At 34.5% G+C, this 13,400-nt stretch overlaps 1 protein-coding gene across 1 annotated transcript in view; it reads right to left on the reverse strand.

Moving 5' to 3' along the window:
• Nucleotides 1–7,182: 7,182 nt before the first annotated feature.
• Nucleotides 7,183–13,400, reverse strand: part of LOC140164344 (dexamethasone-induced Ras-related protein 1-like) — a 43,710-nt gene continuing 37,492 nt past the window's right edge. The window contains exon 2 of the mRNA XM_072187617.1: nucleotides 7,183–8,199. Within this exon, the coding sequence (XP_072043718.1) occupies nucleotides 7,643–8,199 (557 nt within the window). The 3' untranslated portion in view covers nucleotides 7,183–7,642. The remainder of the gene's footprint in view (nucleotides 8,200–13,400) is intronic.

The following is a 13,400-nucleotide window of genomic DNA, read 5'->3' on the forward strand; positions in this document are numbered from 1 at the left end:
GGCCCATTATGTATGTTTTTCTCCCTCCACCAGTTCCAAGAACAGGGAATAAAAAACTTCAAAAAAAAAACAAAAACAAAACAACCATTTAATGGTAGCAGTGCTATCCCAAATTGAAAAAAAAAAAATACGAACGCAACAGCGTCACCTTGAGGTACTCGAATGAAGTTGAATTTATATTGACCGAAATGTTTCCCTTTCGACCTGTTTCTTTCCCCTGCCGCCTTATGCCAGTCGGCAAATATTTTTCGGGCCAGTAAGCTGGATCTGAATGGGAATGGAGATATATATATATATATAACGTGGCTGTAGCTATGTGGCCTTGTGGTTGCATGCATGGTTATGGTCACATAAAGGGCCATCTCATTTTCGGAAAAATCATCTATATCACGAAATAGACGGTTTTTGTCTCTGGGTAGGAAAAAAATGCTACGTGCATTTTCCACTGTTACCTATTTGGCAAATAGGGAGCAGTAACAACACATCAAATCAATTTTTATTTTGCAATGGACGCAAAAAGTAGCATTCAAAGGATTGAGTTGTATTGAATAATGTCTGTTATGTCCTCTGAAAAGTATTTGAAATGTTTTGTATTTGTCAACTAGATAACCGTGAAAGCGCATAATAGGATGTTTTATTGCACAAGGACGAGTTACACATTTGTCATGCATACGCAGTAACCACGGGTAACAACGACAAAAAAGACACAATCATACTAATTTAACCTAGTTGGTGTATTTTTCACACAAAATTCAAAATTGACTTTATTTTATAACATCTTGGAGAATAAGGATCATAAAATTGTGTCTTGGAAAGTTCATATTATTCACATCACACTTTGGTTTTATTTTGTACATATATGAGTAAATATCTATAGCATTAATCTGTTTCTATTACTTAGCTTCAAACATAATAATTGTTTATTTCATTTACATAAACAGGTTACTATATTCAACATTTCGCATAATGTGACATCTACCCTGTGAATGCAGGTAGTATAATTATTTTATCCGTTACAGCAATTGCAATAACCATAATGAGAATTTGTAGATACCTGAAAATCAGTTTCATCTTTGGAATATTCTGATAAAACAGCACGTACGATAGATTAGAAACAAGAAAGACCAAGACTAATCCCACTTGAAGAGGAAGCAACCTCTAAAGAACAGTAAGGTTTATTTAGACTAGCACCCAGTCTACCATTAAGGTAGTTTTTATCAGACACGGCGATATGTCAATAAATTAATGTTTCTCAGCTGCCTAGTGTAAAGTAGGTTTTCAGTTAATTATGTTCTATTTGAGCAATTACAAACAAATTTAAGATCTTTAAAAAATTGCATAGCAAAGGTATAAACGTTTATATTGTTAAATATAAATGACCTGATTTGCGAAAAACTTATAATTATGACAATTGTCAAAAAATTAAAGTAATTACTGATTTTTTTTTATTATACGGCAAGTATTCACAAAGCACACAGATTATATCTTAAGGTCCGTATGCACCGGGTTAGACTGGGTCTAAATTTAGACCTGGTCTAAGTGGAATTTAGTTCCATCAGGAATGGTCCTTTACTCTTATTTCCTTCCTAGAGTAGCTAGCAAATTCTAAAGCTTTAAATGCAGAGTTCAAAAATAATACATAATAACTTAAGCAAATGTAACTTGGACCTTGGACTAAATTCTACTTAGACCAGGTCTAACTTTAGACCCGGTCTAACTCTTTTGTGCATACATACCTAAGGGTCTGTTTCTTTAAATTACACATTATGTACGTTACCTTATATCAAAATATTTTAAATGCTTAAATCTTCAAATAATAAACGAAGTCATTCTTGTCTATAACACACGTAATTGTGCCAATTGGTCATGGTCATCATGGCCGCCTTGCACTAGATTGAGAGGATGTTTAAACCGGCACAGCATCATTATTCAAATTAAAACAAAGCCAATAATTACATGTCTGGAAAAAATTAGTTCATTATCAGTATGCTTTGACTATATTATACGGATTTACAATACGTACGTGACCAATGGGCACGACATACCAAGACCAGCAAGCGTGGCCAAATCATCGTGCCATTGACCACTATACAGAAAAGGATAGGAAATCTTTAGATAAATATCATCACATTTGAGTATTAATTGAATAGCAAAAAATGGGGATTACGGATTTGTAATAATGTTATCAGAAATAACATTTTGAAAGTATTTGCCGACGGAAAAAGTATTTATCGACGGAAACGTTTGTAATACAATTACAAAGTTGAACAAAATACACAATTTTGCTGCAGAGTTCTCGTGTTGTTTGCATTCAAATGTACAGGAAGTCCAACCGATGTGTAGAAGGTTACTTCCAGACTTACTGTCAGCAAGCTGTTATGGCAGCGCGGAGGTGGTCACATGCGTATTTTTAAATATAATCGAAGCAAACTGATTATCTCAATCATTTTGCATAGAATTCCGTTGAGAATGTAGCGTAAAGAGAATCAGAATTGAAATAATCATGATATTTATACTCTCTCTTGCAGTTCCTAAAAATATAACTTTAGCGTGATAATTAAACTATTTGAATAGCTATTACAAAATATACTTGCAACATGAAATAGAAATAAGAGTTAGTCCTAAAGCGATATCAGCATTACAAATTCCCAACGCATTGTGTCATAGTTTGACAGCTGAACTCTGACATATCAGAAAAAAATCTTAAATATTTATTGATTGATCAATTATTGTAAAAAATTATTATTTTTAAATAATCATTTTTTTAATAAAATCTCTTTTTAACATATTTTATAACCCAATATAACAGATTCGAGTATCCAAATTATCCCAAAATGCATTGGGAATTAAAATGCTGAATTCACTTATTTATTACAAACACTTCTAAAAGAAGACTTCGGATTTTCTTAATATTTGCCATTTTACTTGTTATGGGACTTAAAAATAACCATATTTATAGAATAATGTTTGGCCTTTTAGAAATATAACTCTGAAATCCATAATATTTATAGTCTGGTTATAAGCTACAAGGATTGTTTCGTTACAATAACACATTTCTGTATTCAAATTTACCATAACATGATTAAAGACACACAAAAAGCACAAAGAGGTGAACACGATTTCGAAGAAAGACGGTTGGGTGGTATCTTTTAAGGCTATCTGCACCACATTTTTGATCCAGATTATATAGCTTTATTGATTAAAAGGGGCATACAATATTTTAAAAGTAAATGATGCCATATTAACAGCCATATTAGACCATCACCTCTTAGGATCACCCTTCCGGCCAAATACTAGTATTAGAATTACACTATAGCAAAGCGTAGTACATGTATTTAAAAAACAATCAATAGAAGACGCAGAGTTTGAATATAATTCACGTAGAAAGTGATCTTTCTGTGACACAATTTTGCACCGTTTGAGTGAAGTGAATTAATCAAACCGAACAATAGCGAACTCCGTCACTTTAACCCTCGACCTTTGCCGTAACAATCCAATATAGGGAATTTCTTACAACGTATGTAACATAATCTGCCTCATATACTTTGCTTTGAAAGAATATCCAGAATGGCAGTGTAGAAAGCCCCAAAAGCTTATTATATAGCTTAGAATTGCTTATAATATTATTGTTTTATAGTCATTATCAATATCCTAGGCAAAGAGCACTGATGGTTTAAAGGTTTGGAATTGTAGCTTGGTAAGGGTTTTGCTTAGTTGTGTGTGACCTTCGATAAGACTAGAATGACAACAAAATATGCATGTTCGTGGTATCGCCATGCCACATCTTTGTAAAACGGATAACTTTTGTTCTGTATGCATGGTCACAAGTGAAGATTATAAATTCATAGTAAGCACGAAATTAAACCTTTGCCCTCTACAGCTAAGTTATAAATCTTTATTGTCTGATTACATTTGTATTTCACCATGCCTATAGTTATTTTAATTAGAAGATTTGAAACAAGTAAAAGACAACGACATGTATCTGATACTGATCGTAATGATGAAGCTTTATATTCTAAAAATACAGTACAAGCAAAGAACGGACATTTATTCAACATGCCATGGAAGAGAAATGATTTTATATCAATGGAAAATCTTACAGTACCAAGCTGATTAAGTACCAATATTTAAACCTAAAACAATCATGCATCTGTAAACTAGAATAATATAAAATGTTACGAACAAGATAAGTGAAAATAAACACTCTTGGGTGAAATTAATAACAGTTTGGATGAGTACGCGGTAAGAACGTTGTTTGAACATAAATTACAACACTACCTTGTTTTGTTCCTCTACTATAGTCATACTATATACCCTTTTGTAAGCCCCTTACAATTCCCCTAGTCGTTGATACCTTCTCCATGTTCAAGTACATAAACCTATTTGTGCCAATTCTACATATCCCAACGTGATAAAGAACATAATAAAACCAGACACGACGCGCTCAATATAAGTATTCTCAATGTCGAGTGATCTACAGCAAAAAAAAAAAGTCATGGCTTTTATAAGCATATCTCCACGATGCCTTATCGACAACCTCAAGCATTTTCATGAATACTATTCGATATGCAGTATCAATTGCATCTGCACTGTGGCATAATGCCCATGATAGCAATCTCTACAACGCGTGTACTGTTTTATCAATTGTGCATTTTTGTATCAGCTTGTATAGTATCTTATTTTACCCTTTGCCCCTCTGTCATAAAAAGAAGATTGGCTTTACTACGTTTTTAGTTGATTTTTAACAGCCGAAATGAATTCAATTAAATTTCTACTTTCGATTATATACAACATTGTACTAGGAACACTTTTTTTTATTCAAACTTAGGGACGGCTTCAAAACTAAACTCTAGTTTGCCCGCCGGTTCCGCCCGGTTGAAAAAACAATGGATTGCGGCTCGACCGCCATCAACCGGCGGTCGAGTTTAGAAACCGACCCTTACTTATCATATTGCTGTGGTAGAATTTGTACCCCGTGTAACATTATTTTGTAAGAAATTTTGATGTGGTATGGCTAAACCAAGACGTGTAGAGAAGAATTTAAAAAATTTGTCACCCTCAATAGTAATTGCAATAACTGAATGCACAATGCTGCGCCGGTATAATCACGAACATTTGGAAATAAAATAATTTCTCTCAGGATATCGCAAGCAAATAATGTCTATATACACCCGCACACAAAGAGATACGTGAGGCACCGCACGGGGACAATAGTCGGCAGATGTACCATGCATTTGAGGCCAATACGCGTATCAACTGTGCAGGGTGTCAATGTCGTTACCTCCTCAGTTATATTAATTTTATATTGCTTCGTATCAACAAAGCTTACACTTTTTAAACAGCAAAACACTGCTGACTTGAGTATTCTTATTAGTATATTGCCGTGATACTAGATTGAGTGCTGTAACACTTTTATTCATTTTCCTTTCTATGTAATTTGATTTACATCTCGGAGTCTTTTCTATTTTTCACATAATTTGTCCTTGAGGAAGAATTGAAGTCTACTTGATGTTCAGCACATGGAAATGACACACCGTTTATGCTTCATGTTAAAGCTACATTACAGCTTGTACAAGGGAATTACATACCAATGTTCATGGTTTGGGAATTTTACAATGTGTAAAACAACGTCCTATTAAGCTGATAATGACACATGCGCTGTAACAAATATGCTGTAAATTCATGTAAATTTCCTGCAGCAGAGTTGCAGGAATAGTTCTGTAAAAATGCTGTGTATAAATACCTAATTTTTAGTAAGAATATGGAATTATTCATAATATTCTCATTTACGCAGTTATACAGCAGATTTTACGGATATTTGCTCTGCAGCAAGAATTTTCCATAAAATGACATAACATTGTTTAAACAAGTAAAGCTGGTAGATCATTACTACAGGTGGGAAATCTTTTCTTGTTTCTGTTTCTGGTTTCGGAGATGACTAATGAACCAACGCACTTCTAATCGGTTTGTTTGTTTGTTTGTTTGTTTGTCTGTGTGTTTAATGGCCTCTCGGCGTAGATACACACTTGGGTTCTGATGGAACAATTAGGCTCAAGTAAAACGCGGAATCAAGGCTAAAAAGCTATTTAAGGTATAGTAGGTCACTCCTTACAAATCTAGTGAACATTTATTGTTATCCTCTCGAGCAAGTGAGAAAAAAGTTCATAAATCATATCTCAACTTCCGCATACTTAACTACCAAAACTTTCACTTCGTAGACGCAGTTTTCCTTTAACTTTGTGCATCATAAACTCTGCTAAGCCTGAAGTATCACCTGGGAGAATATAACGCAAATTCCAATCCATCAACGTCAATGCTAATCATATTTCAGCACCTGTCCTCTCCGAATCTAATTCATGACAAATATACCTTTTTTTGCAAGCACATGATCAATATTTTTTATCTGTGACATTTGATGATTCTTGCTATTTTTGGTTAACCATCTATACTATAAAAGGCGATTTATTGTACTTTGTGTTACTGAGATGAGCACTGATAACTCCTTTTATACAATACTGACAAAGTAAGGAAAGACACATAATGATTCAAATGGTATTGAAGTGTACCCAAACCTACTATCCTCTTTCTCTCTTCATATGATATTTTATAATTCATAGAACTATCGTTGCCCTTCACCTCTTCACCTGACCCTTTCCATATTCAGTCCAAGAGAGTGACAAATGTGGAACATGAACATTGCATAATTATAATCATAGGACAATGGCTGGGACCAGTCAGTCATGTTTGAGCCTGAATTGGCAAGGTAGCCAGGGTATGAGCATTCGCCGTATAATGCTTTGATGTAACATGATTAACTATCATAGCAATAGGTTATAATAATTTTTAAATATAGCGCCCTGCACTACACGCAGATTGCACTCATCACCTGTGTATGTCTGCAATCATAGATTGAATGCAATACCTCTCTTTTCAAAAACACAAGGTGCGTTTGATCAGCATGATATGGATAGAATTACGATCCTGGTTTTTTTATCCATGTTCTTTGACATTTATGGTCATCAACGTACAAGTGCAAAGTGAACTTCACTGCGATATATTCAAAAATTGTTTTAACCTATTGATAAGATCCTGTTAATCCTGTTACATCCTCACTTCTACGGCGAATACATATAGTACGTACATGGGCCATATCCGTTACTATGGTAAATAACCTTCCAGTTTGTTTACTCTTAGGAGGCATAGCCAAACAATTTGGTTAAGTCTTAGGAAAAGCGTCTTTCACTTCCAACACAAAATCAATTCATTTTAGGACAACCCATCAGGCTCATTGAAAATCTCAGTCCAGTAGATAGTACTCTTTTTATTGCTGATAAAATTGACAATAAGCTGCCATTAAGTTTCAAATTGCTTGTAAGATACAATTTTCATACTGCCTCGAATTAGATATCTTGTCAGCCTTTTGTCACACCAGCGTCCAGATTGGAATACCTCAATGCATTCGGCTCAATTGAGCATGTATGGAATGTTATCCGGGTGTGACTATGATTGTGTCATCGCTATATACAGCCAAGATGATTGACAGTGGATATCGTCATACTCGCAGCCTCGATTTATTTGATCATTTTTAAAAACAGCCAGAAACGTATTAAACCGTGACCATGTTATGTCACGGCGAATGTCATCATTGAATCTCACATCCACGTTTTCTTCGGCGTTCTCCATTTTCATCAACATCATCATCAACATCATCATCGTCTCTGTGCCCGTTTCTCAATGCGTTAGCGCTAACCTGCATCAAATCACTTTTTAGGCTAGGGCGTCTAGCATTCGGAGATATCACACCGCATGCATCACTATTACGCCTTCGTAGTGATAAACCACGTGTTGATTGTACGGGGGAAGAAGAGGCACTAATTTTCCGATGCTGCGAGGGTGTCATTTCACTTGGAAGTCGCGCATTTTCAAACAAAGCTTGGAAAAGCATGTCAACGTTTAGGTGGTCACGTGCTGATGCTTCTAAGCAGGTACAACGACGAGCTGATCCTATTGAACGACGCACATCTTCTAATTTGACCTCACGTTCTTCAACTTTGTCACTTTTATTACCTGCTATAACCATTGGTACTGCTTTTGGTCCCTTATTACTTCGCTTGATATCAATAATATGTTGTCTTAGTCTTAGAACTTCTTGAAATGATTCTCTGCTGTCCACACCATACACCAGTAGAAACACATCACCTGTAACAACAAAAATACAATATAATTCTTTTAGTATTCAGTATTTACACTCTCTTGAAACTAAATATGGCACTAAACTTTAATTTACTCTTAATGGCATTCTAAAAAGACGAAAAACAGTGCTAACTTCGTCAAATAGGGAGCGTTACAGTGTTATCACACGCAGGTAAATGCAACTTTCTGTGTGCTTTAATAGTGCAAGGTATCGTTACAACTTGATCCGACATTCAATGCATATCGGAAGTTAAATGTAATTTGTCAGTACACACTAATCCCTCATTTCATTGCTTTAAGGAAAAGGAAAACACATTTAAGATAGATTAGCTTTATGGGGCTTTGTCTATTGCTGTTACTATAGTTATATTTTTCAGTAAATGCCACATACACATTTGCATTTTTGGATTCAACTGGTTTTCCAAAATCCTGATATAGTTGAGTCAGTGGACATTTTTTGAAAATAATCAAAATCAAATCCTTCAAAAATCGGCGGCTGATGAGTTTTCAAGACCACCTTTTTGGGCGGTCGATCAGTTCCCTATACCCACCTTACCCGACCATATCCCTATACCTCATGTGCGGAACAGGCTGTGGCACACTTCTAAAAAAGTTGAGTTAACCCCCCCCGCCGTTGAGACTAGAATTAAATATGTTCAATGAATTTGGTCTCAAGTAATAATAATTTGCAACTTTAATCATTGCTTTTTACCTTAGAAAGTCGTGTAATATATGGTCACCTGTAAGTTTTAAATACTTTTCCGCTTAAGGGATCTAAAATGAGCGTTTATTGCGTTTCGACAGTATTTTTTGTGGGACATGAGAGCACCTCGGACCTATCGAATTGCATTCTGAATACGAAGTATGTCTTTCTGATATCAAATAATTTTCATTTTTGAAAATCACAATATAATACAAATTTTATGACAAATTATAAAAATTTGATATTTTTCAAATTTTGATATATAACAGTCCTCGAAGTAAATTATATAAATCTAATGATATATTCTTAAAGTGTATGTAGCAGGGAGGAAAAGCCGACGGTCAATTGAAAATTTTGACCTTTCATATTGAAGATATGGATTTTTTTCCCAAAAAGACCTAATTTTTTTTTGGTGTTTTGGGAAAAAAATCCATATCTTCAATACGAAAGGTCAACATTTTCAATTGATCGTCGGCTTTTCATCCCACCTACATACACTTTAAGTATAAATCATCAGATTTATAAAGTTTACTTCAAGTACTGTTAAATATCAAAAATATCAATTTTAATGATTTGCCATAAAATGTGTATTAAATTGCGAATTTCACAAAATCAAAATTATTTGATATCAGAATGACATTCTGCGTATTCAGAATGCAATTCGATATGTCTGATGTGCTCTGATGTCCCAAAATAAATACTGTCCAAACGTTCATACCCCAGCCCTTAAGGTTATAAGCAATACTAAATTAAGCTTAGGTTTTCTGGTACAGAATTCGGTTACAGTCTTAAATTAGATTAAACGGTCCGTATATCGCATTCCAAGAGTTTCAACGGCGTCCACTTCATCACTGTCTTCATTCACCAATGGTATTTAAAGGTCTCATTTCCATTGATCGATTATTAATCGACCCGGAATATAGAAATAATTTGATTTGTCTCAACATTCACGCTTCTCATAGATAACCGAGTCCATTTATTAGCTCGGGGAACCGACTCGGATATGTTGCAATAAAACTTTGCATTCTTGTGTCTATAATTAATTTCAAAAATGATTGTCAAATGGTCTAAATTATATTCCTTTTGTCACGCTGCTATTTTCAAAATTTAAATTTTAAAAGATTACAAGTAAAATGTCTAGCATCGTTTCAGTGGCTCTTCAGATCTGAGGCAAACAAAAGAAATCTAACCAAGATTTACGCATTAGTGGCATTCAGTATAATAACATTACCTCGGTGGCCTTTAAATTGTGACACTTGAGTCTACCTGTTCTAGTACACTCCAAACACTCTATTGGTGGTATAAATAATAGTGGTATGCTCCGTCGCAAAAATGGGGTCGTCTAGAATACTTGAGTATCTAGGGATTACTCAAACCTAATAGATGGCCTCATTGACCTATTTTACAAGATGTGTTTTAAATAATTCAGTGAGAGTCTGTTCTGTTAAGTATTATAGTGTTATGTGTTTCGGAAAGGGGATATTGACAGAATTGGGTAATTTATAGCTTCTAATTTTAAAAATCAGTAATACATATAAAGATAGTTTATTATTATTCATTCATGGAATTAAAGGTTAATGGCCCGATTTAAATATATGAATACTTGATTGAATGACCTTACCACAAATCCCCATCTGTGAAGTTTTAGGCCGTACCGGTGTTTCAATTCATTTTGGTATGAGAGCTACAAATGTAATTTTCTAACCCCATAGGAACACTGTTGTCGACCAAAGAGGTGCACATTTTCATTCATATCATCCAAACTAAATATCTTTAAACCAGCTTTCTATGATATTGATCTTCCGTCATGCGAAATGCACATACATAGAGCTGTGTATAATAGTGTTTATATCACTGAAGTCATAATCTGTCAAGTGCCTATTGTAATGTCTGTGGAAATATTTTGACAGCTATGGCACGATTTAGGGTCAAAAGTTACAGGTAAGGATTTGGCTCCTTACCTGGTTTCCTTACCATCAATGAACAAAAATGATTTTGTCAGGTAAGGAAAAGAGGTAAGGATTTATTTTCTTACCTGGAACAAAAATGATTTTGTCAGGTAAGGAAAAGAGGTAAGGATTTGATGGTCTATATATTTTCACAGTGAAATCAGCTTAGGCTAATTCGTAGTCTCAAGTCAATGCTTTCAAACTAAATCAATGCTTTCAAATGTAGACTGCTTTGTTTGACTTCTCTGCTCGTGAATATTGCACTGCGAAATTTAAACATTTCTTTTGTATACTTAGATCAGGTAACTCGAAAATCCTGTAATTTTATTCGTCACACCACTTATAAGAAACTGAAACCAAAACCGAAACTACCTGTCACAAATGTTTAGTTTTAAACAAAAGGTAGAAACAATGAGTTCGATATCTTGTGATTCAAGTGGTTAGGCAGAACAATAGGAAACCACGTGACCAAAACCAAAACCAAAACTAAAACTCAATATTTGAAATGAGGCACTGTCAATTTAGCTTTGCTTATTGGATGTCTGCTGATGCAAAATTATCGTATATGACTCTTTAAAGACCAACGAATCAAGTTTCATGACACTATATAATTAAGACACAGTAAACATCAGTTTTGTTGTGCTCCGACGGGACTATCACATGTCCACAAACTCAGTTAGCTGTTACACGATTCAGTTACTTATTCTTTTTATTGCGGTCAATTTAGCCTTTTATAAATATTCAGAGTTCTATATATTTGCATACCATGACACATATTATATATTATATTGTATAATCGAGTTGCAGATGCAAAATTCTTAGACAAAGACCAACATTTTTATAATGAGATGAAAAGGAAGTCGGAAATAAGCGCTCAAAGTAGATGCGTATAGTTTGCTCTCGTATGAAGTATCATATTCTTGATTGATGAAGATGATTGAACAAAGTGAGACACACAATCAATAAGAATACTTATTTTACTCTTTTACTATTTTTTGTTATGCATTGGCTTTAAGCATATGTAGGATAAGAGTTAAAGTTTTCATTTATTATAACTTAGGTCAATCCACTGTTACACACGGTACAGAAACAGAGAATAAGAGGGTTACGAAATCCGCCTCTTATTCTTGCTACATTTGTTGAAACGCGTCACGTGAAAGACCATTAATTAGCAATAATATGACCAGGGCAACGAACTTTATGTTCTTCTCGCATCACTGCGCACAGCAAAGCGCGATGCAAGGCGCTCCACCTTGAGGTAAACAACTTGAAATATTTGGGCAAAAAATGTGATATTTTCTCTCTAAATCGCACTTTTTGTGGTAATAGAATAGAAATAAAGGGTGCAGCATTATCCTTTACACGCAAATAATGTGTCCTCGGCAGTAAAAACGTTTAAATAATGGGTTCGGCTGCACCTCACCCATTATTTAGGTTTTCACTGCCTCGGACACATTATTTTCTTGTAAAGGATAATGCATTGCCCTTTTTTCTTAAATATTTGATTCCTAAATAAGGCAATCAGCTGGTCATCCATAGTTGTTGGCCACATGGTGATAAATCGAGATATCAAAGAAAGTCTCGAGAGGATTCTAAGACAAATATAGGTATACCATCTGAGTAAATCCGTAATCTTAGTTCAATTTCACAAGTAGAAAAATGCTTTACGAAATCTGGCTTCTTATTCTCTCTGTATCCGTTTCATGAATGTAAATAAAAACAAATAAAAAAGCAATATGCTGTATCATCAAAGTTGAATGATACTAGTAATACATGTTGTCTCAAAAACGTAATATAAAAAATGTTGATACTTTTTCTTACATTTTTAAACTGATTTCACACCAAACATATATCAGTGGTACAAAGGAGTGGCAAATTTATTAGAATTTTACAGAGTGTGAGAGATGTGTAATTTTATTGGAGGTCTTAATTCTATTTGGTCCAGAGTCCATACGTTAAGAGCACAATATTGTCAAACATGGACTGTTTAGAAAACCATTTCTTCAATAAACTTTGTGCTGAAAATTTAAAGATGGCAAAAAGGACTAATTATAACGTGAGATTGCCAACCATGGCTAAGTAAAGATGGTTCGTCGAAGTTATTCGTTACCAATTCCTCATCGTTTTGGCATAATATTGCACTTTAAATAAAACCCATATTACAGCATCCTGGTATATTGAAGACTATATACTACAACCAGTTTTATTTACGAGGGGGTATCCCAAAGTTTTTGAAATCACCCAGAAGTGAAGGAGCTATATCGATGAAATTTTGTCAGTGTAATTACTAATCCTTATGTACATTATAGTCCAAAAATGGTCTCGTAAGTATGTTTACTTTCTTTACAGGTGGTACTAGATGGGCAGTAGGCTCCATGCTCTTCCACATCAAACTTTTTATCCTGTACATATGCTGTTCAAGTGGAGCATGTTGTGCGCTTGTATGCTTGCAAATCAACCAATGTGCGTTAATACTCTTTTGAGGTTTTGCACAGTACCGGAAGAAGAAGAAGAATAATCGGCAAGGGCCAAATACAAAATTTAATCCAAACAAA

Source organism: Amphiura filiformis, chromosome 11 (genome assembly GCF_039555335.1).
Source record: "Amphiura filiformis chromosome 11, Afil_fr2py, whole genome shotgun sequence".
Classification (NCBI taxonomy): domain Eukaryota; kingdom Metazoa; phylum Echinodermata; class Ophiuroidea; order Amphilepidida; family Amphiuridae; genus Amphiura; species Amphiura filiformis.